The sequence below is a fragment of the Tenrec ecaudatus genome, chromosome 13 (assembly GCF_050624435.1).
Source record: "Tenrec ecaudatus isolate mTenEca1 chromosome 13, mTenEca1.hap1, whole genome shotgun sequence".
NCBI lineage: Eukaryota > Metazoa > Chordata > Mammalia > Afrosoricida > Tenrecidae > Tenrec > Tenrec ecaudatus.
In genome coordinates, this window is record NC_134542.1 from 106,372,110 (window position 1) to 106,397,220 (window position 25,111).

Below are 25,111 nucleotides of genomic sequence, written 5' to 3' on the forward strand. Positions count from 1 at the left end.
AAGTCATCCCTTAAAAGTTGCCTTTTCAATAGTATAAAATAGATTTTTCAATTTATGTTCAATAAACCCAAAATTAAACATCTGAGCAAAACAAAATGACTTATTTAGTCTAGAACTTACGTCTGTACTAAATTTAGTGTTTTTTACTCCCACTTAAAATAAATCAGCCCCATTACCAAAGTCTCTCAGTTTTATTGTATATAAATAACATTATTGTATTTTATAATTTAATATATATATCTCATTAAATTAATGATAATGTCCTCTATAACCTCCATATAATCATGTACCTAAGAAATTAACAATCCTATACTGCCAGTTAACATCCAATCTATACTCAAATTTTCACCTATATAGTCATGCTTAACATTAATTTATAATGTTTCTTTAGATATCCATTAAATTACAATAGTTTTGCCCTCCCCCGGCCCCAATACACACTCTTGTTTTGATCTTGAAGAGACCAGATTGATCATTTTGTGGGTTCCATTTCCTGGATTTTTCTAGAATCATTTAAACTATTTTTCTATCCACCATGTTTCCTGTCAACCGAAGGCAGTTCTCATGTTTACAATACGATGCTGTACATCTCACAGTGCATCATATCAAGAGTCACGGAATATCAAGTTATTCCATTTTTGTCACCAGTGTATGATATTCCATTGCAATAACCAGAGAAGTTGGACTTTGTCATGGTGCAAACATCTTGCATCCCAACAATATTTTAAAGTCATGGCTTCAGGTTGTGTTTAGAATCAAGTATTTCATTAAGGACCGAAAATTGTAATGTTCTGATGCTATTCACTGTCTTTTTTTCTGTAAAGAATCATTTCTTTTCATCAAATGAGATTCCTAGAGTGGCTTCTAAAATTAATTATTCTTGTTTAAATCTCATTTGCACAATAAGGAGCTGGTGTCATAGCCACTTCCAATCATGGTAACTTCTTAGATATTTCCCATGTAAATGCTCTCTTTCTCTTACGGTGGGCTTCTAAGGAGACTGAAATAAAATGCAAATTTAACTTTTATTCGAAATGTCTTATAATCACTTGATCATTGTTATTCGGATGTTCCCCTTGTCCGATAGTTTGGTGCCCCATGCGTGGTCCTTTGTGCAAGATCTGTTTGACCTGGCCTTATGGTGCACTGTTGGCAGGTCCCCAGTGTCTCTGAATATAGCAATATTTAATATAGCAATGCCTTAATCTCTGTCTCTTCTTAATACAGCAGTCATCATCAGGAAGAAACCTTGAAAGTTCCCAATCCCAAATCCAAACCACGTGGGTGAGGGGCGGGGGAGATGTGAAATGCTAGTTCTCTTACCTTGCATAGTAGTCGCTGGGCGGAACTGCTTCTTGAAAGAATTGGAACTGGTACAAGTAAAGCCCAATCAAGTGCCCGGCGGTGAAAATAGCCAGCAGAACACACAGACAGCTGAAGAGCAGTGGGTCAAAAGTCCGGCACCAGGACCACCAGGTGCAGAGACCCAAAAATACAAAGAAATACACAGACGAGGTCAAAGACGGTAACATCATACCTGAAGGGGAAGAATGGAAATCATGAAGCATTTGATACAACTGGAAAACAACGCACCGTTCAGTACAAGTAACTCATTGTGTTCATTGACGTCATGAATGGTTTAGAATTGACCGGGTTTATTTTCTGTTAGCGCATGTGATTATATCATCCAGAGAAAGAGTGATGCTGGGGGTGTAAGCACTGGGCTGCCCACCACCAAGGTGGAGCATCAACATCACAAGGTCCTCTACAGGAGATAGATGGGACGGTCTGCTCATTTAAAGATTTAAAGTCTTGGACACCCCCGGAAGTTCTACTCTGCCCTATGAGATCACCGTGAGTGGGCAGCCAATCCATGGCAGTGGGTTTGGGTTGCTGTCACTGACATAGCAGAATGTGTTATGCTTTTATTGTGAGAAAGCTAGACATGAAGTCTCCTCCGTGGGCACTTGAAGTGGTGCCTCATTAGAAAACTGTACTTTTTTTTCTTTTTGAGAAATTCTATTTGTGTTCCTCTTTTTCTTTCCTATTAAAAACAGTTAATCACTATATCTTGTGAACTTTCAGATAAGCAGTCTGGGTGAATCGCTTTCAATGGATTTAGCAACTAGTTCAGGAACCCTGTGAAAAATGCAGTGAAAGCCGGAGCTAGAGGAACAAGAGCATGCAGCGATGGAATTGCTGCCAAAATTCAGAGGAAGTGACTGTCTGCACTGGAAGATTATAATCTAGTTTAGGGGGAAAACACCATTATATCATGGAGAGTTAACTTAAGATGGACTTAGTATAAACATGTACCTTTAGAAAGCACATGTGGAGGTCATGACTCATTCACTCGGGGACAGAGATGATCATCCAGGGGGCTTACGGAAGAAGAGTAGTCGCTCTTTCGGACTAAGAATAAATAGCAAGTGTGGTCACTAAGATATGGAAAAAGATCGCTTCCCAGAGGTGGACAAAATCATCAAAACATCCTTGTATGATTTGGTGGTTTGTAAATGAGGCCATTTCACAAAAGCTCAGTCATGATTTCATGTCATGAAATAGAACTGTTTGGTTTTCAGTTTTCTCTTCCACCATCCTGTTCCTTGCCAAAGCGCTGCTTGTGTCTTTTAGCCTGCTCTTAGAAGGGACACTCACCCGATGAACCAAGTAGAATTGTCACCACGACCTTCCCAGCAGTGGTTATCATGTTGCCAATAAATTCCTTCAGTTTGGAAGCTACAGAGGCAAGCCTGCGGAACAATTTTAATTTCGTGCTTTCTTCCAACTCGCCGTCAACACCATCGCCTCCATCTAAATCCTCTTCATATATCAATGCCTCCTCCGAGTCTATTTTTTCTCCTGCCGTCTAAATAAATGAAAAATAGAAAACATTTCAATCCAGAGCTCTGCCTCTCAGTAACTTATATGGCTAGGAATATCAGGGCTGGTCAATGAGGTGAATGTTTTACAAACCAGGAGCAAAACTTCACAATCAAAGAAAGCTTGCCCGAGCTTGGAAAGTTTGGGTTTAAGTCCCCACAACTAACGTAAACAACAAAAAAAGAAGTAAACAGGTAAAAAACAACATACCTCACAAGTCAAAACTCCAAACTCACTGCCATCAAGCTGATTCGGACTCACAGTGACCCTCAAGGTCTGGGTGGAATTTTGCCCCTGTGGCTTTCCTACACTGCTTCTCTTTCTGGGAGAAGAAAGCCTCATATTTCTCCCTCAAAGTGACTGCTGGTTTTGAACTGCTGACGTTGCAGTTAGCAGCCCAATTTGTAATCACTACAACAGGGTTCCTCTCATTTGTATAGGCTCTCATTTTTAAAAGGCAGACGAAATTGCCTGAATCGTCTATCAACAATGGACGGTGTAAACTATGAAATAATAATACATAAGTGATCAAGGATTCAAGAGGGTGGGGAAGGGAAAAAAAGAGGAGCTGATACCAAGGGCTTAAGTAGAGAGAACATGTTTTGGAATTGATGATGGCAACGTATGTACAAGTGTGCTTAATACAATTGAATATGGATTGTTATAACATCGGTAAGAACCCCCAATAAAATGATTTTTAAAATATCTTTGCTCTGGGTCTTCAAATGTTCAGTTTGTCACCAAAATGACTGGAGATTTCGATAAAACTATACATTGCTTTCACCAAAAGTGTGGGCATGATCAGTGCTCAGGAAATCCCTTTGTTTCTGAAGTTTATCTTCATTCACTATTTTAGTATTTCCTGCCCATGAGAGGATGAGAACTTGGGTCACGTAGCTAAATATGCAGTCACTTCCTATGTTATCCTTTTCCAAGAGCACTCTTAGGGCTTACTCCTGGGCAATTTGATGCTTTAGCATTTCCATAAGAAAACCACTTCATTCACTTATTCCATTTATTATTTTAAATGAGATTCAAGGTATTTTTTGTTCTGTTTGGTTTAAAAGAATGAATTGGAACATTTCTGGAAATGTTAGAGCTTCTCCGGAAGGCTTGGGGTTTCTTAAAGGATGCAGAGAGAAACAATTGTCTGAAGACAAAAAGAGTCAGATTTAGACACATGCAGCTTTTATACCCCCCCTCCCCATAGTTCCCAGGCTAATTGTGATTGCAAAAACGGAGCTGGCTGAGAGCCCCACAAGGTTTTAGGTCCCATGCAGACTTCTATTTAAGGTATAAAGGGTCAAGACTGGCCTCTACCCCATCCCACCCCCATTTTAGAATTACTCTCTCAGTGTGCTTAGTTTGGATATTGACATCATACTCAGAAACTACTCGCACATAAAAACAATAGATTCATAAGGTAAACACCTATAAAACCAGGGTTCTTTAAACAAATCAGCTATATAGACCAAAGGAACCCTGGATGGTGCAGTTGTTACCTGATGGGCTGCTAACTGCACAGTCAGCTGTTAGAAACCACCAGCCACTTGGGGATGGGGGTGGGTGTCAACTCTACCCTGTCCCTTAAGGTTGCTATGGGTGAGAATGGACTTGATAGTAGTGATTCCATGAGACCGAACTGTCAACATTTCCCCTCAGGCATAGATAAGAATGTTGGCAGAGGGAGGCTGGTTTAATGGAAATGGAACAACCAGAAATAAAAGATGAACAATGTTGACACAATGTGGAAAATGTAACCAATGTCATTGAACAATATGCATATAATTGTTAAATGGGCATTTAATTTGTTGTTTACACTTTTAAAATATCAATAATTCTTTCTTCAAAACAAAAATAACTTTCCCTGCCTTCTTCCCACAGGATGGGAGACCACCTCTGATCAAAGTGTGCACAGCTCGGAATTTTCAGGAAGATTCATTGCCCTTGCGGAAGGAAGGGTGTCGGCAACATGGGAGGGTCCCATATTTTCAGAGAGGCGTCCTGGTGTTGAGTGGGCTACGCGCTGAGCTGCTAACCACAGGCACTCCAGGGAGACAGACGAGGCTGTCTGCTCCTGGGACTCAATCCTAGAGGGTCACCATGGGTTGGAATCAACTGGGTAACAGTGAGTTTTGGTTTAGGTGTTTGATTTTCAGATTCTGAGTTCTGACAGTAATATTCACCACAGCTATTGGAGTTTGGGGAGCTCTGGTGGCATAGTGGGTTGTATATTGGGCTGTTAACCACAAGGTCAGCAGTTCAAAACCACCAGGTGTTCCATGGGACAAAGATGAGGCTTTCTACTCCCGTAAATTATTTACAACCTTGGAAACTCACGAGGGCAATTGTACTTTTTACTACAGGGAGTTGGGATTGATCTGATGGCAGGAAGTTATTTATTGGAGCTTGAGGTGTGGCAGATTTTATTGGATTATAAGCTATGTAAATCATTCATCATATACTAAGACCTGCTATTAATTTACTAAACCAATAAAGATATCATACTGCTTCCAATAGGGAGGAAAATGATAAATTTCTTTATTTTTGCCTTGATGGAAATACTTAAAGGCGTAGCAGCTGAGGAGTTTAGAATCAACATTTCTAGGATGTCTTTCAGAACTCTTCACTTGAGTTTGGGATTTTGGAGTGGAGAGAAACTTCTGGAGGGTTGTACAAAGATGGGAGCAGTTGGTAGGTTTGGGGGTGTTCACTGGAATATGGGTTGTACTGAGTCAGGATGAAGTTCCCTGGGCAAAGCCCCGACATGCTCTACCCTGGTCCCACTCTGTCCCTTCAACCTCACACCCATCTCTTTGCCTATAAACACTGTCATATACAGAGACTGTGCAGAGAGCCTAGAACAACAGGCCCTAGTTCCTCTTTTTGTACATGATACCCGTATCCCCCTGGAGGCCTGGTTCACAAACTTGAAGGTCTGGAGAACTGGTTGATCACCCGTCTGTCCTCTCCAGATTCCTCCCTATGTCCCATGAAGCATCCCTGCCAAGATACTCCCAATAAAGCTACCATTGTGACACCCCATTCCATGCAGACACAAATATACGACTCAGTAAGCCTCTCCCTTGTAAGAGGTACCACATTAAACATCTCTACTGAGGCAGGAAGCTTGGTCAGAATTTTCCATCAATGTACTTAAAAAAAAGACGGAGAATACAGGGCTGCCTGGGTCACTGTGAGAAACACACTTGTAACTTTTATAAATGGCTTGTTATTCAATTACAGAATTGCTACGGATGTAGATTAAATCAAATAGAAACCTCTAGTCCAGAAGCCTTGCGGGGTTATGAAAATGCATTTCCCTGGCCTCTCTTAGACAGCCCAGGGGCCCCTGTGAATTTTTATAAACATACCACTGTAGTTTATGGTTTTCAACATTTTTAAAACCAGAATCCCCAAGGCCTCAAGTTGGAAAGGCTTTTCAAAAGTGTCTCGCTAAGGGAAAGAGAGGGTAGATTCTGAGCGCCTCCTGTCTGGACAGAGGGGGAGCAGCAATCTGTCACGTGGAGGGGGCTGATTAACAGGCAGGCTTCCCCTGCGCGCTGTCTGACGGAGGGTTACCACTGGCGCTCTGCATGAATACCAGCTCCACCTCACACCTTGACTCATAAACCGCTTGCTTGCTAGAGTTGCAATCAGTTGCTGTTTTTGGATCAGGTTTGATTCTGGCCTTCAGGGAAGAGAGAATAACCCACTGCCCGCGAGTCCGTTATAACTTAGAGGGGCCCTGTAGGTCAGAGACGACTTGCTCCTGAGGGTTTCTGAAACTGTAAATACTTACAAGAGCAGACCCGCGGTCAATTTGAACTACTGACCTTGTAGTTAACAGGCCTATGCTTAACCTATTGTGCCACCAGGGATTCAGAAGACAGAATAGCAATAAAGAGAATCCCCCTGGCTCCTGGAAAATCTTAAAAAGTCACACAGAGAATGAGCCCTTTACAGTTTAACGAGTAAAATACTATATACAATAGTGGCCCTTGTAAAAAGCAGGAACCGATTTTAAGAAACGTGCTTTATAGTTCTTTCTTCCTGCCGTGTTACTGGGAGCTCTTCAAGACATTCTGACAGTCCACAATTCCAATTAGATCTAGCCTAATCGTACAATTGTCACCATCATTTTCAAAACATTTTCTTTCTTCTTCAACTCCTTGATATCAGCTCCCCGTGTGCCGCTATGACGCTTTCTTTGATATGTTCACAACAGCTCTCTAAACAGAAGGATTCTCTACAACACTGGTTCTCAATCTTCCTCAGGCCGAGACGCTTTCATACAGCTCCTCCATGTTGTGGTGACCCCCCCTCCCCCAACCATAAACCTATTTTCGTTGCTACTCTTCATCACTGTAATTTTGCTACTGTTATGAATCAGACAACCCCAGGGAAAGGGTCGTTCGACCCTCAAAGGGGTCACGACCCACAGGTTGAAAACCACTGCTCTAAAAGGAGAAAATGCAGAACAGAATTTTACATGAAACCCACACTTGGTAATCATGGCAGCTGGAGGAACACCTGAAACTACTGCTTTATGACAATCCTTAATCCAAAAATATCCCCTGAAGTCTTCCTAAAACCACTGCCCTTTAGGTTCACTAGTGAAAAATGCCTGCCTTGAACACTGTGCTCTTTTTAGGCTTATCTGTATGAGAATAAATGGACAAGAGCAACTGTAAATACTAGACAGGGCCATTAGCAATGAATTTATGTCAATAGGAGAGAAATAACTCAGTAAAAGAAAGCAAAACTAGTGATGCAACTCCAAGGCTGTAATTAACGTCACTGAATCACACAGTTGAAAAGGGTGGCTGTGTGTATGCCTTGCATACAGATTTTTCAACAGAAAAAGTAAATTATATTTTCAAAGTTCTTGTTTCAAAATCAAAACTATGCTATGTCTCGGCGCTCAAGGCCTAACTTAGCAGAAGGGCAGCCTAGTCTCTGCACAGAATGAAGGTCTCCTCATAAACCTGCCTCTCCACTATCAGTTCATAGCAGTCATCTCACCAAGCCACAACCCGGTACAGTCCAAATCACTAAGTTTTACCTTTTCACACTCAAGTTTGGACCAAGAAGGCACAATAAATTACTTCTGGGAAAGCCCAAGCATCCATTGATCTGCCTCCAACCACAAGAAGAGTCCGTCTCTGTTAAAAAGTCATAGGATGACCTGGGAACTTGAAAAGTGCACTGTCTCAGGCTTTCCTCCAAACATACGAACTCAGGCGATCTGGGCATGGATCCCAATGTATTAAAGACCTTCCCTCAGTCACCCTGGAGTGGCTCGCCTGAGACCCAGACATTAGTGGATACTTGCAAACCACCGAGAAACCAGCTCTCTATAAAGGACTCAGCTGAATAAGCAAATTTGAAAATATTATGGGTCATATCTTAGGCAGGCTCTCTTAATTGGCTTATATTGGAATAAGTTATTTATGGAAACTTCTTTAGGTTTCCATCGAAACCCAGTTTCCTCTTCCATATGGTTAACATTGAACTAAGAAACAATCTGTGGAGGTGAATCTGAGTCCCATGTGAAGAGGCAAAAGCTGTGGGAAGCAGAGGAAACATTTTTCTTAAGTGACATGTGACATATTCATTGTTTATTATGAAGAGTTAATAAATTATCTCAACGGCACAGGCTCATCTCAACCACCCTCGAGGTTGGAGACGAAGTATGTGACTCATTAGGTACAGGGCTCTTACCAAAAGCAAAAGGCAGAGGGAAGCAGCTAGATTTATTGGGTAGAGCACATGTGGTAAATAAGCCTGACAATACAGTAGCTTACAGATGATGCAGGCATTTTATTCTGTTGTTACACTTGTTTTCCAAAGATGCACTCCTCAGACTTTTCTAAGCAGTTTACATATTCCCTATTTTATTTGGGATTTGATTACGCAGAATGATACTTTAACTACCATCTACAGAGTATAAAAGTACAATGTTTCAGGTAACAAATTCACTGTGGCAAATCGAGAGTTGCTGTGATGTTGGAAACTATGCCACACAGTTCCATGGCCAACAGGGTCATCCATAGGGGACAGGTGTCAGCAGTTTCCGGAATAAGCAGAAACATGTAATTATTTTTGAAAAACAGTAGCCAGTAAAAACCTTAAGAATAGCAGCAAAATGTGGTCTGCCAGAGACTCCTTAGGTGGGAAGGCACTCAAATAAGACTGGGGCAAGGGTGATTGCTCAAAGAGGAGTCGATTTGAATGACATGGAGGGAGCAGGTTTCCCTCATCATCATTTGCTCCCTTGGCCTGCAGAATATGTATAAAGTATCAACCTAGGGGCATTTAAAGTCATTAAAAAATGAATGGAACACATAATAGCAGGTATACAAGGCAATAATGAGCCAGAACAGACTGCCAGTGGCCATGTTGAAACAGATGATCATCTAACCAACGAGGTGGGGAATGACAACTGGAAGAGAACATTTCAAGATCTACTCTGCAGCACACGGCAGTCAGTAATAGGATAATATCCATCTTTCTACAATGACCAGTTAGTAAAACCATGATCCAAATTCATGCATCAACTACCAAGGCCAAAGATGAGGACATTGAAGAATTCTACCAACTGTGCAGCCTTAAAATCATCAGATATAAATAAGATATGTTGACAATTACTGGTGATTGGAATGTGAAAGCTGTAAACAGAAAACCTAAATAAAAAGTTTAAAAAGCAGAAAAATAAAAAAAATTTAAAGCATAAAATAAAAAAAAAACTTTTAAAAGCTGAAAATAAAAATGAAATTGGAGAATATGGCCTGGGTAACAAAACTAGTGAGGATCACATGATAGAACTTTACAGGAGAAATTATTATTTCAAATACTTCAATAATACAAGCAGTGGCTACACACATGGATCTCACTAGATAGAATACTCAAGAATCCAATAGCCTCATCTGTGGAAAAAGAGCAGGGAGAAACTATATATCATCATTTGGAACACGGACAGGAGGAAAATGCAGAGCAGATGATCAATGCTCATAATCAAGTTCAAGTTGAAGCTGATGACAATTAACACATGCCTGTAAGATCCAAATGACTATCTGAAGTATATCCCACAAGAATTTAGAGAATAGGTTTGCTGCATTAAACATTAATGACCTAAGACTAGCCAAGTTGTGAGATGACAGAAAGAAAGCCATATATGAATAAATAAAAAGCTCATTCAAAAGACAAAAATGAAAGAAAAAAACAAAAACGGATGTAAGAAAATATTCCAAAACCAGCCATGGAATATGGAAAAGCTAAAGCAAAAGAAAGGAATTATGAAATAAAATAGCTGAACATAATATTTCAGAAAGTGGTTCTGTAAGACAAAGTAAGGTATAATGAAATGTGCTAAGACCTGGAGTTAGAAAAATAGAAAGGAGGAACACACATTTCTCTAGCTGAGATATTGATGAAAATATTCAAGCCTTGAGTTGAAATATTAAAGGTCTCTGTGGGCAAAATATTGAATGATGCAAGAAGTATGGAAAATGGAATATAGACTCAAAATTGATGTCCCCAAAATAATCAATTGATCAAATGTTCAACAAATTCAGAAAGTAGCATGTGATTAAGAACAAATGATATGAAATGAGAAAGCCCAAGTTTCCCTGAAGGCATTGATATCACACAGGGCTCTACGAGCAGACTGATAATATGTCCAAATTAATGTTTCAACAAATTAATGCGGCACCAAAGGTGTTCATTGGTCTGTGCTAAGTAATTTAGAAGACAGCTACCTGGCTAAATGACGAGAAGAGATCAGTATTCATGCCCATCACTGGGAAAAATGATCCAACAGAATGCTGAAATTAGGGACCAATATCATTAATAGCATTTAAGAGTAAAATTTTGTTACAGAGAATTAAAAACTGTTGCAGAAGTACACCGATAGGGAATTGCCGGATACTCAAGCCATATGTAGAAGAGACGTGGAGTGAGGATGTCATGGTTTATATCAGATAGAGCTCGACTAAAAGTGAAAATACGAGAAAAACGTTTATCTGTGTTTTTATGTGGACTATGCAAAGACATTCAAATGTATGGATCAGAAGAAATTTAGATAATATTTCAAAGAACAGGAATGCCCCGATACTTAATTGTGCCCGGGTAGAACCTGTACAGGAACCAGGAGACAAAACTTTGAACTGAAGGAGAGGATAGTGCATGGTTTACAAGCAGTGAATGTTTGTGTCAGTATTGCACTTTTCACCATACATATCCAATAGATATGCTGAGCAAATGCCCTGATAATTTGGTCTATATGAAGACTAAGCTGGTCCAAAATACGAGGTCAGTCTATTTGATGTGAGTGTATATGAAGACTGGGAATCATGATTGAAGGAAGATTCATGAACAATCTGCAAAATGAAGACGACACAACCTTGTTTGCAGAAGACCAAGAGGAATGGAAGTACTTACTGAGGATTATAAAAAACAACACCCAATATTCAATATGGAATATAATAACATGGAAAATGTAAAAAATTTCACAACTGGGCCAATATATAACATCATGATCAATGTAGAAAATATTATAGTTGTAAAGCATTTCATTTTCATGTGGCTATGATCAACCCTCCTAGAAGCAGCAGTTAAACATCAAAGTGTACCGCACTGGGCAAATGTGCTGCACAACACCTCCTTAAAGAGTTAAGGAGCCAAGAGGTGGCTTTGAGGACTACAGTGCACCTTCTCCTGGCTGTACTATGTTCACAAGCCTCATATACACATACACTTTCCTCGAGTTCTTTAATACCACCCCTCCCACCACTATCATGACCCCTATTCTACCTCACAAATCCAGCTAGACCAGAGGATGTACAGATAGCAATTGAAAACACAGGGAATCTAGGATGATAAACTCTCAGGACCAGTAATGAGAGTAGCAATACCAGGAGAGTAAGGGAAGGTGAGTGGAAAATGGGAAACTGATCACAATGAACAACATATAACCCCTTCCCTAGGGGGCAGAAAACAGAAAAGTGGGTGAAGGGAGACCGTGGTTGGTGTAAGACATGGAAAAAAAATTATCAAGGGTTTATGAGAGAGGAAGGGGTGGGGGAGGGAGGGGCAAAATGAGGAGCTGATACCAAGGGCACAAGTGGAAAGAAAATGTTTTGAAAATGATGATGGCAACATATGTACAAATGTACTTGACACAATGGATGGATGTATAGAATGTAATAAGAGCTGTAAAAGTCCCCAATAAAATGATTGAAAAATAAAAAGAAAACTGGAGAATTGATGTATTTGGATTGCAGGGTTGGCAAAGAATTCTGAATATTCCATGGAATATGCAAGAAGGACGAACAACTCATTTTTGGAAGGAACAAGCTGGGTTTCTCTTTAGAAGGGAGGATGGTGAGACTTGGTCTTTCAATCTTTGGACTTGTTACCAGGAGGGCCCAGTCCCTGGAGAAGGGCCCCATGCTTGGTAAAGAAGATTACTGTGAAATAGAGGAAGGCCCTCACGGAGGCTGACTGACACAGTGTCAGCAAAGATTAGCTCAAACGTTGAAAAGATTGGGAGGCTGGTACGGGACCATGTGGTGTTTTGTTCTGTAGGGTGCCTACTAGACTGAAATACCTCAATGTCATCTAACACCACCACCAACAAGGACACACAGATTTAGAGGACCCTGAGCAAGCAAGAGCCATGTGGCTGTGCATTATGCAGCACACCGAGGGGTACAGAACATAGAGACTTTAAAGCAACAGTCCTGTTATCACCCAACCCCATCCCCAAGATTCTAATTTAATTAACCTGAAAGTGGTCTTGAGGCAATCGTTTTAAAAACTTCCCAGGTCAAACCCTGATTTAGAAATTGCCATAGAGTTCCAAAATAATTTGCATCATCATTTGGATTGGCCATTTACATGAGAATTAGAGAGTTTTTTCCCTAAAGATTTTTCCCCCAAAACCATTATTTTAGGTGTGAACACAGACATCCTACCATTCCATAGTTCAGTCCTAGCAAGCAGTGCTGTACAGTTGCTACCACAATCAGTTTCAAAACGTTTTCTTCTGTCTTGAATTCCTTGATCTCAACTTTCCTTTAATCCTCACCTCCTCCAAATAAGTTTTTTAAAGGCACTTACTGGAATACCGTAAAATCCAATCAATCAGCCTTCAAACACTGCACACAAGCATGCAAGTGTGCACACAGGTGTAAATAAGCACACAAACACATTCGTCCCGCTTGCTTTTGGTTACGATGATCGCTGCAACCAACAACTGAACCCATGAGTCACCCATTTCCTCTTCTAGGATCGAACTCAGTTTGCCAATGCCAACGCCCCCCCCTCTCCACCCCCAAGGAAGGAACTCACATGGTGGGGACAAAAGCAGCACTTTGAGCACAGAAGTCTTTCCTGACTGTGGCTCCGCGACCCTATCTGTAGCCAGTTCCTGGAGAGAGACTACAATGTGAACGGGAGTCACACCTCTAGCATCACCACGCCCAAAGGTTGATCCATGTCCCACCTGCTTTCGAACACGTAGCACTCACTCTCACAACCCGCTCTCCGCAGGCCTTCATCCCTCTTCCCCTCAGCTGTCTCCACCTGCACAGGCTCTGATCCAGCCGAGCCAGTGCCAGGCCCAAAGCAGGGCCAGAAGTCTATTGAGGCCCTGGAGAGGCTTCACCCCACCATGGAAAACAAATCCATGTAACAAACAAATAGCAGTCGCAAGAATTCCACTCCAACCCACAGTAACTTCCCGTCTGTTCCAGTAGAGCTATGCTGATTCCTCAGCAGATCTTCAGGCTTCTCTTCCGCGGTACACACTCAGATGAACTGGAGCCGCCAAGACTTTCTGCGGTTAGTAGCTACGCCTACTAATCAGTTGTACCAACCAAGAACTCCTATTTATAGAAAACTATTTACAAAATAAGGATACGAGATCCCAGAAGTAAAAGAAAAATCCCACACCAGGAACTCAGAATGTCCCCCACTCTAAAGGCAGAGTTAGCAGGGCCAGTTGATGGGTCCACAGCCCTGCACCTGGGTTCCTCGCCAGATGGTGGCTTGAGTGCGGGGCACAAGTTTCTATAGCTAATCCTGGCCCAAAGCTTTTGCTATTGTCCTCCTCCAGCGCTTTGATGCTTTGTTTCATAATCTGCATTGCTTTGTGCAAGCATCCATGTTAGGGCGTGCCTAAATAATTCATTAACCCAGTGAATGTGTGAGTCAAATAAAAAATTAGTTTGCCCCATTCTGAGCTGCAATACAGAACAAGATGGATATGACCCTGTCTTTTATGGGGCTAACCGTCCAGCAAGGGAATAGCTCACACACCACTAACTAGCAGCAGGGAGAATAATTACAGATTGTGATACGTGTCCTGAGTAGAACGCACAAGATCAGCTACAGAGACTTGACTTTGGAAGGGTGTCTGGACGGCATCTCTGGTCCCTCTCAGAGTGACAAATGAACCAGTCCTACTATGTCAGTTTAAGAGAACCTTCAGTGGCACGGGAGGAAGCATGGCTTCCTTCAGGAGGTCTGCTCTGTAACACACAAAGGGGTAGCCAGGGTCCCACATCAGATAGAAGTCTGTAATTGTGACCACCTTTACGGAAGACAGCTTGGGCCTCATCCTGAAGTAACAGAAAAGGCCAAGGGTGTCAGAGAGAAGGAAGGCCGCACAGGTCGGTTCCCGGGGTTAGTTCCTACTTCATGAAAACAGTGCTGGACTGTAAAAGGGAACGCTTCCAGGCACCAGGGCATTCCTCTCGCCATTTCTCCACTGAGATAAATGAAAGGAGAAACAATGCCAACAAACACGATTCTTTCAAAGTATCCTTAAAATCCAAACACTCCAAAATTCAAAATGCAAGATTTATAAGCAGCAGGAAGCATTTTGGAGCCTCCATAAGGAAACTAATTTTTCTTGCTTACACACAGATTTGCCTCATATTCTTTTCAGACTCAGATTCATTTTGCTCGTGTATATAAAATATATCTTTGCGATAGAGGGTATGAGTTAGCCTGCCTTAACTATAAATGCTAGAAATATAACAAAATTTAAGATGCATTTGCAAAAGATTCAAAATGTAACAGTCCCTTCCCCTGCAGTAAGAGTCATTTTAAATTTAACAGTGATCCATAAGGATTTTCTAATTAAGGTCATTTAGATCAACCATGGAGCAAGTGACCTCAGGGGAGGGTGGTGGTCTAGCAACCTTGGAGAAAGCAGATGTAAGTTGGTGGTCTGATCGATTATTTGCTGTGATCCCCTGCTTCTTTTGTTACACTGTTTGGCACATATAACTTGTTCTCTTTTCGCTGGAACTTTGGAGCAATTTGGAGGCAGTAGCAAAATGTACTGTTTCCTTTATCCAGCACTTGCAAAAATAAACTTAAGAGTTTTTGAATCAACCTGGTCTCTGTCTTTGACTGAAAAAGTGACAGACGATGATGTGGGCCTCTTTTCTGGGAAACATTTGTACATTCAGCTCCGAAGAGTCACTGCCACCTTGTTCTTCCTGAGCCACTTGGTGGACAAGAACTTGCTAAGAGGCTGAAAGTCAGTATCTAAATTTGGCTAAAACAATTTGAGAATTGATCACGCTTTAATGTTGTCCAAGTCCTAAATAAATAGCCTGTACCTCTACAGGCTTTTTGTTATTTTTAAATAATTGTTATCTTTGATAAGAAGTGTAAGAAGTCCAGGTGGTGTAGTGCCTAAATGTTGGGCTGCAATCCACAGGGTGGGCAGTTCAAAACCACCAGGAGCTCTGCCAGAGAAAGACTAGGCTTTCTACTCCTGTAAACAGTTACAGGCTTGGAAACCCACAGCAGGGTCTCTATGAGTCAGTATTGACATGATGGCAGGAAGTGACTGAGAAGCCTTGAGAATGATTGGGGCAGGGAATGTATGGATGTGCTTTATACAATTGATGTATGTATATGTATGGATTGTGGTAAGAGTTGTTTGAGTCCCTAATAAAATGTAAAAGAAGAAAAGAGAAAAAAATGATTAGGGCAAAGACTGTACAGATGTGCTTTATACAATTGATGTATGTATATGTATGAACTGTGAAAAGAATTGTATCAGCCCCAATAAAGTGTTAAAATAAAAAAAAATGAGAAAAAAAAATCTTAAACTTCTATTTCTTTTTTTTAAGCTTAGCCTTCTTCAGTTATTGAGTTTACTTGAGTTTACTTTCACCCACCTTGGACCTTACAAGGTTATTTATGCAACATTACTATTAAAATAGTAAATACTTAAAGATGAAAATGTAAAAACATGTATTATAATTTAAACTTCCTTTCAAACTTTTACCCTTTTTTAGGACCCTAATATTTGAGTAGTTTCTATTTAATTATAATTATTTTAATTCTAATTATCTTTTACCATCAGCCATAAACATAGCACAATATTGGCATGGACTATGATAATATACATTTTACCCACAGCAATGGTGACAAACAGAACAAAACATTGTTGGTGAAGGTTTATAGAACAAATGAATTTTCCTTTGAACAATTCCTATGTATTTTGTTTAACCCCACAACGTAATACCACTTATTCCACTTCAGTACTCTCTTTCCCATTTCCATGTCCCCTTACTTCCTAAGAGGAGCCCTGGTGACATCGTGGTTACACATTGGGTTGCTAATCACAATGTCAGCAGTTTGAAACCACCAGCTGCTCCCCAGAGAAAGATGAGGCTTCGACAGCCTCAGGAAACCAGGGGCAGTTCTCCCCGTCCTATGGGGACACTCTGAGCTGGAATTGACTTGATGGCGGGGAGTATTTCTTTCCTAACCCTTTACACCCACTAAATTATTCTTGGGCAAATGCTGCCCTTTTGATATTTCATGAAATGTTCATTGTTCTAAAAAGTGAATACCTCCCAAGTGTTTACCTATAATCTTTATTTACTGATCTGTGTAGTTTTAGATTTTTCATTTGGAATTTTTTCAAAATCATTTTAAATTGTGAATTAGGCGAAGTTTTACATTTCAGATCACTGATTTTGTACTCAACTACTTAAAATACTTATCAACACCCTAATAGTAAGTACGTTTAGCTTTTTGGTCCGTCTCTAGTTCATTTTTATATATGGTGTCTGATATGTATCTTGTTTAAATTTTCTACAAATAGATATCTAGTTTTTCCATTACCCTTTTTAAAGAGACGATCTCCAATTTGGTGATTTTGGGCCTTTTGTTACCGAGAAGTTGTCAATGGATGGATGGGTTTGCTTCTGGGCCTCAATTCTATTCCATTGTTCTCTTGGTCTGTCATTTTACCTGTTGCAGACATTTTTGTCTACCGTAGCTATATACTAGTATACTAGGTATACTAGTGAGAGGGTTCTTACTTTGTTCTTCAGTGGTGATTTGTTTTTCTGGGGCCTTTTTACATTTCAAATTGGTGGGAAGCAGATTTCTCTTTTTTGTTCTTTTTGAAGCAGAAGATGTCTAAGGTTGTGAATTCAGAAATTATTAGACTTTGGTTCAAATCTCTTCCTTTGAGGGTACCTGATAATTGGCAATTTAAGATGACCATATTTTTTGCTGTTTCCATACCTTCCACAGAGGAGTGCTATCCCAAGGTTATGGACTTGGAGGTCACTGGGACTTTATTTGCATTTCTTGCTTTGAGGGTGCCCAAGAGTGAATGTTGACTATTTGCTATTTTAAAGCTTTTTGTGTCTTTATGACATGTTAGTATAGCAGGCATTTCTGTATTCGTTTTTGAGTGTTATTGCAAGTTGTGTGCCATCTCCAACCCTCATTGTTTGTATAGTGTCATTTATTTAAATTTTTAATCTCTGTAATCTGTATATCTTAGTCTAAAAATATGTCCTATACATGTAATATGTTCCTTTTCTTAAGAGTATTTTAAATAATTGATGACATTATTTCTACGATTATCATATGCCCCTTGGGGATTCTTTATAATATTCTCCTATAAAATGATAATGCTGTCTCTAAAGTATATCAGAGGCACATATAAACCATAGAAATGTGAATGGCTTTTGAGACTGCACATAATCAGAGCCCTAATCTAAAAAAACAATCAGTTCTTATGACATGGTTTTGCTCAATGAAGTCATCTCTGAAGATATGGGTGCTATGCAAAGGGTGGGGAAGAAACCAGGTGCTGAGTGGCTATCTGAAAGACTAGCATCTGGAATCTTAAAGGCTTATCTTCAGACAAGAAACCACCCAAATGAGGTGACAGCTCAGTCTGCACCAAAGAAGCACACCAACCAGTATGATCCAAGAATTAAAAAAATATATATATCCAAGATCAGAGGGGGAGATGGTATCAGAGCTTAAATTCTGAGCCACCTGGTTTGCAGAAGGCTATGGATGACTATGAAAGCCCAAAGCCATTTTCAGAGCCCTCAAATGGATTAAGTCTCCATTGGATTTCTAAGGTCCATGCACCATAAATATAAACAATCTTGTCCCCTGACTGTATTGGAATGGGGATTACTGTAAATACAGTTAAGGATAAAAAAATCAACATCTGGCCATTTATTTTTCTTTTAAAACCATTTAAAATTTGTTCTAGTTTTTATTGTAGTCTATCTTTTGGATTGAGGCTATTGTGTGTTTTATTCTGTTGTAGTTGCTATCATTTTGTTTGTTTTCTTTATTACTTGATAGTTTCTTAGGGCTATAACAGGGGAGACTGGGGAAAATGGACAGTTAATGATAATGGTTACAAGAATGAAGAAAATGTTTAAAATGGATTGGGGTGGTGAATGCACAATAATATTTAATATACTTAGATGTTGAATGGTATGGTACATGAATTATATGTCAATAAAACTGTTAATAAATCGATAAAGAGAGCAGAAGAAAGAGGAGTGGTTCCTAACATGGCTGAGGAAAGGTGTTCTTGGCCAGAATAAGAGTCTTAAGAGTATTTCTGATCTTGAACTATAACCTGTTAGTTTCTCTAGTAAGTTCCACAATGCTGAGAATTGTTTGTGAGTCTGTGCGGTCACTTCAACAGCCCAGCAGAGATGTAGCACGTGACCATTGGTGTCAGAACTGGTAAAGAAAGTTGGAAGGCAGAGGCAGGTTTGACCTCTGCCTCAAGGTAACCAGTTGGGGCTGATGTTGGCGATGACCCTCTTCCTCTTCACAGGTGGAGTCAGAAGAGGTCAGGCATGGCTCCCACGTCAGTCTCACCAGGTCTAAGAAGTCGTGATTGATGGTTCTGTTTAGTTTCGCTTCATTTTGTTTATTTCTAGTTGTTTTATTCTTCTCTAAATGGTATAATAAAGTCTTCTACATGTATTGTGGAGTTGCCTTTTTTTTTTTCAATTTTGCCTTTGTGTTATTTATTTGGGGAAGCTATTACCCAGATCATGAATATTTATTTTCTTCCATTCATCCATTTATTACATAATGTCCTTCTCTCTTTTGCTGGGTTTTACTTTAAAGTCTATTTGATCAGAAATTAATATTGCCAATATTGCTTTCTTAATTTCCATTTGCTTGATATATTTTTCCCAGTCTTTGTTTTCTTTGCCTATTTTGATGAATCCTGTTTTTATATTGATTCTGTTACTTTACTCTTCATCTCTTAACTGATGCATTAAATCAATTTACATTCAGTATAATTATAGATAGGTATGAAGTTGTTGTTATTCTTCTGTGTTTTTTTTAATAGTGTGGCCAGTTTCTTTCTTCCATATAATTACATGTATTGAGTTCCTTTTAAAAAATGAAACATAATTTCATTCAGTGCTGATATTTTAACATTTACTAAATATTATCTTCTTTTAAATTTTGATTATAATAAATTTCTTAGATTATATTTTATCAATGCTTTCTCAAGCTTAAAACAGTCTAGTCTATCTTAAAATCAACTTGACTCCCTCTCCCTTTGAAGTTCTGTAACTACACCATGGACTCCCTTACTGTGCTTTGGAGTTGTCCACATTTCCAAACTGATATCTCTGGTTTCATGTTTTAGTCTTGCAGGTTTATCTTCCTTTCAGTACTTCCATATCTGGTTTGTTTTAGAGTGATATCTCATGTGAGTTAATCTAAGGTCGCTGTTTATGATTGTTGATTACTTGTCTGAAGTATTTCTTCCAAGTTTGGTCAGATTTTCATAAATTCCCTCATTTCCATTTATATGGAAATGCCCTAAAATTATATTTCAGGTGAATTTTCTTGATATATAGCTCTTGGTTTGCCTTTTGTTTTTCTTTCAGAGTTTTCTATAGGTCATCTCATTGCCTTCTTGCGATGATGGTTTATGTCAAGAAATCATAGCCTATTATACTGGCTCTCCTTTGGAGAGTTAAATTTTTGTGATTCTAGTGTTCCTTTGGTTTTTGGAAAGTTTGTTAATGATTTGTGTAGGTGATTTAATTTTATAATCTATCCTTCTCTGGTTTGTTTAGCTTCGTACATGGATTTCTTCATGCCTTTCATACTATTAAGGACATTTTGTTTCAACAAATCTTTAACAAAATTATCTGTGCATTTTCCTCTTTTACAAGCGTCTAGACCACGTGTGATTTATTTCTTTTTATGGTGCTCCCACATCTTTCTATGCATTAAAATTTTTTTTCTGATTAACAGATTAGCATGGAGAGATTTATCTCTAACCTAGCTAATTTTATGTCCCTTTAAATAAACTTCCTCTGCCCTTCAATGCGTTATCCGTTGCTGAATCTTAGTGTTCATTTCCTGTGTTCTTATTTGCTATATTTCATGATTTCTGCTTTTTCATTGGTTTGTTTATGTGATGTTTTGCTGAAATTATATCAGTCTCTTACTGTGTTTTCCTTTATTATTTCCTGCATTTTCCTCACTACTTCTCTGAATCTATTAGAGGAATTGAGACACCATTTGTTTGAATTCCTTATCTGGTAGGTATAATGTCATTTAGTTCCATAAAGATTTTCTGGCTCTGCAGTGTGGTTACTTGTTTGAATCACCTTATCTTGTTTCTCCATGTTAGCTAACTGATGTGTTAGACTGGGTTGACTAGGAAAACAGACCCACTGGTATATATATATATATATATATATATAAGGGTTTTATGTCTAGAAGTAATTAAACTCAAGAAAGTATCCCAGCCCAGTCAAAATAAAATCCAGAAATTGTATATGAGCCCATAAGGACCTCTTCAGGCTCACATAGCCACATGTGATGATGCAGAATGCAGGAAGATCACAGGCTGGTGGGAGCAGAGTCATATGGATCCAAGGTCAGTGGAAACATGGTAGGGCTCTGCCAACTCTCAAGGTCAGTGGCAGAGAGAGGGGAGGTTCCTAAGGCCTTCTTTTAGAAGGTCACACCCCTAAGGCAGCATCAGGCTTGATTGACAGGCTTGACTCCATCCCCACACTTTTATACACCTTCAAGTTGACATAAAATTATCCAGCTACCATAACTGATGTTACTATTGTCTCTGAGACATAGTAGCATTGCTGTATTTGTACTTAATTGGTAATTTTATATTGGTGTATCTTGGCTCCCCCCACCGCCTTTATTTTGTGTGTACATATCAGAGCAAGTGGGGCAGGTGTACTTCTCTGTTTGCTCGCTTGGCAGCACCTAGCCATACACCTCCTCTAGTTTGATGGATCTGATAGAAGATAAGCGTATGCTCCCCCAGTGGTCTGTCAGTGTGTCGCACTGTGGTGGCATGTGTGCTGCCGTGATGCTGGAAGCTATGTTGCTGGTATTTCAAGTGACAGCAGGGTCACCCAAAGGGAACCCAAGTTTCCAACAGTGCTTCCAGACTATGGTTTACTGTGCTGCAAACAACACATCAAGAGGAATGGCATTGCATTCACAGTCAAAAAGGATATTGAAGTACAGTGCTGTCTGTGATAGGAATATATCCACCTACTTTTGAAGAATTCCAATCATTACAGATATTACTCAATTTTTGCATCAGCTATGAAAGCTAGTGATGAAAAACATTGAAGAATTCTACCACCATCTCCAGCTAGAAATTGATCAAACATGCAATCAAGATACATTAATTTTTGACAATTGGAATACAAAAGTTGGAAATAAAGAGGAGGGAACAGTCGTTGGAAAATAGGGTCTTGGAGAGAAACACCTGGAGAGCATATTATAGAATTTTATAAGACCAGACACTTTTTCATAGTAAATATCCTTTTGCAACAACACAAAACACAGTAACACAAGTGCTTCTGCAGATGAAATATATACACAGAAATGAAATTAACTACATCTGTTGGAAGAGATAATGGAGAAACTCAATATTATCAGCTTAAACGATGCTGGGGCTGACTGTGGAACAGACCACCAATGCTCACATGTAAGTTCGGGTTAACGATGTAGAAAATTAAAACAAGTCCATAAAAGGAAAAATATGACTTTGAGTCTATTCCACCTGAATTTCAAGAACATTTCAAGAGCATATTTGCTACAATGAACACCAATAACAGAAAACATGAGTAGCTGTGGAAAGACATCAAGACTATTAATCATGAAGAAAGCAAAAGGTCATTCAAAAGACAGGGAATAAATATAAGATAAAAGTGGATGTCAGGAGACTTTGAAACCTCCTCTTAATTGTAGAGCAGCTAAGGCAAATAGAAAAAAAAACGGTGATTTCAAAGAGCGTAACAGAAAATTTCAAATGGCAGCTCAAGAAAACAATAAACCATTATAATGGAATGTGCAAATACTTAGAGTTAGAACACCAAAATGGAAGAACATGTTCAGCATATATTAAATGGAAAGAGCTCAAGAAAAAATTGAAGCCTTGAGTTGCAATCCTGAAATGTTCTATGAGCAAAATATTGAACGATGCAGGAAACATCAAAAGGAGATGGAAAGAATGCAGTCACTGTACAAAAAGGTCTGGTTGACATTCAACCATCTCAGGAGGCAGCATATGAGCAAGAACCAACGGTGCTCGAGAGAGATGTTCAAGATGCACTGAAAACATTATTAAAAACGCTCCAGGAATTGATCGAATACCCACGGAAGTATTTCAACCAGCTAAGCACTGGGAGCACTTACTCATCTCTGCCAGGAAATTTGGAAGACAGCTACTTAGCCAACTGACTGGAAGAGATGCATAATTGCACCCATTCCAAAAAAGATAACCCAACAGAGAGCTCAAAATACAGAATGACATCAATGATATCACATGCAAGTAAGATTTTGATGATGATTGTCCATTATCTTCCAACATTTGCAGCAGTACATAGACAAGGAACTCCCAGAGGTTCGGATTAGATTCAGAAGATGACATGGAACGAAGGATATCATTGCTGATGTCATAAGGATCTTGGCTGAAAGCAGAGGATACCAGACAGATGCTTACTTGTGTTCATTTATTTTAATTGTGCTTTTTATTGCAAAGGCATTCAACTCTGGATCAAAACAAACAGGGGACATCCTTGAGAAGAATGGGGACTCCAGAAGCCTTTATTGTGCTCTTTGGGAACTTGTATGTAGATCAAGAGGCAGTTGTGTGAACAGAACAAGGGAACACTGCATGCTTTAAATCAGGAAGGGCATTTGTCAGGGTTGTATCCTCTCACCATCCTGGTTCAATCTGTAAGCTGGGCAAATAATCAGAGAAGTTGGTTTGTATGAAGAATGAGGTGTCAGGAGTTGAGGAAAGCTTATTAACAACCTGCAATATGCAGATGACACAACCTTGCTTGATGAAAGCGAGAAATAATTGAAGCCCTTGCTGATGAAGATCAAGGATTTCAGCTGTCAGTGGGAATTATAACTCAATGTAAAGAAGACCCGACTCCTCACAACTATACCCAAAAGAATTCAAGTGGCTAAGTATTTTGTCTTGCTTGAATCCACAATCAACACCGATAGAAGCAGCAGTCAAAATAAAAAAAAATGCATCACATTGGGTAAATCTGCTGCATGAGTATAGAGAACAGGTAAGTGGAAGGATGTTCCATTGAGGACTAAATTGCATCTGACCAAAGCCATGATATTTTCAATCGCCACCTATGCCTGTGAAAGTTGGATAGTGAATAAGGAGGACCAAAGGAGAAGCACTGCCTTGGCTTATGGTCTTGATGAAGAATATTGACTGTATCATGGATTGCCAAAAAAGGGACAAGCTGTCTTGAAAGAAGAAGAGCCAGAATGTTCCTTACAGACCAGGATGAAGAGACATTATCTCATGTACTTAGAACATGCTAGAACGTGGTCAGGATGAAGAGACACTAGCTCATGTACTTAGAACATGCTAGAACACGGTCAGGACGGAGATACGTTATCTCATGTACTTAGAACATGCTAGAACACGGTCAGGAGAGACCAGTCCCCGAGAAGGCCATCATGTGTACAAAGTACAGGGCAGTGAAAAAGAGGAAAGCTCTTCATAAGGTGGATGGACACAGTGGCGGCAACAACGGGCTCAAGCAGTAGGACAATTGTGAGGCTGGTGCACGACTGGGGTAGGCTTGTGTGGGCTGTCACATGATGATCCTTGAGCAAGTGGCACAGGAAATGTGTGGCTTTCACTTAGTGTTTGAGGTTCTTGGAGGTTAGAGTGCAAATGGGCATTGTGGCCGAGGCTCCTCTGTACCAGCTAGGACTAAGAAAAGATCAGCAAAATGAATAATCTTACAACAATAGGAACTTAGACAGAACATGTAAAAAGAGTAATCGAAAAGAACCTGAAATAAAAATAGCAAAGGAAAAGGAAAGACAGACCAAGGGAAGTAAAAAGAAAAATATGTACATGTGAACTAGTGACGAGGAGGACGTAAAGAGTAGAAAAATAAATAGTAAATAAAAACATGAAAAAGAATAAAAGAGAAAGGAGTAAAGGGCAAATGAAAAGAGAAAAAAAATAAGTAAAAGAAAGCAAGAAAAAAAAATGGCCAGGGTGGGAAAGAGTAGGGAAAGGTGAAGACTCCAGGTCAGGGTGCCCGGGGTTAAGCTGGTACATTTTGTTAGCCTAAGAGACCAGGGGTGACAGAATTTCTGTTTCCAGAAGTTTCTGCCAGCCTGGATGACAGCTGGGGGCAGGGCACCGACATCCATTTAACAAAACCCCCTTTTGGATGTATGGCATCTAGTCTCAGAAGGATTTCCTGCATTACCAGAGGGCAGCTGTGGAAAGCTCACGTGGTCTGGTACCGTTCTTTGCGCTGGCCCACAGGGGTGGAGAACACACGCCTCAGAGGTGGGGTTGTGCAATCCTAGTACCTGGTCACGCGGGAGCCCCTTCGACCTTAGACAAAGT

At 39.8% G+C, this 25,111-nt stretch overlaps 1 protein-coding gene across 1 annotated transcript in view; it reads right to left on the minus strand.

Moving 5' to 3' along the window:
- PIEZO2 (piezo type mechanosensitive ion channel component 2) overlaps nt 1–25,111 on the minus strand; it is a 535,104-nt gene that overhangs the window by 214,099 nt on the left and 295,894 nt on the right. The window contains exons 6-7 of the mRNA XM_075529992.1: nt 2,659–2,869; nt 1,324–1,537 (exon numbers count right to left, since the gene is read on the minus strand). Of these exons, the coding sequence (XP_075386107.1) occupies nt 1,324–1,537; nt 2,659–2,869 (425 nt within the window). The remainder of the gene's footprint in view (nt 1–1,323; nt 1,538–2,658; nt 2,870–25,111) is intronic.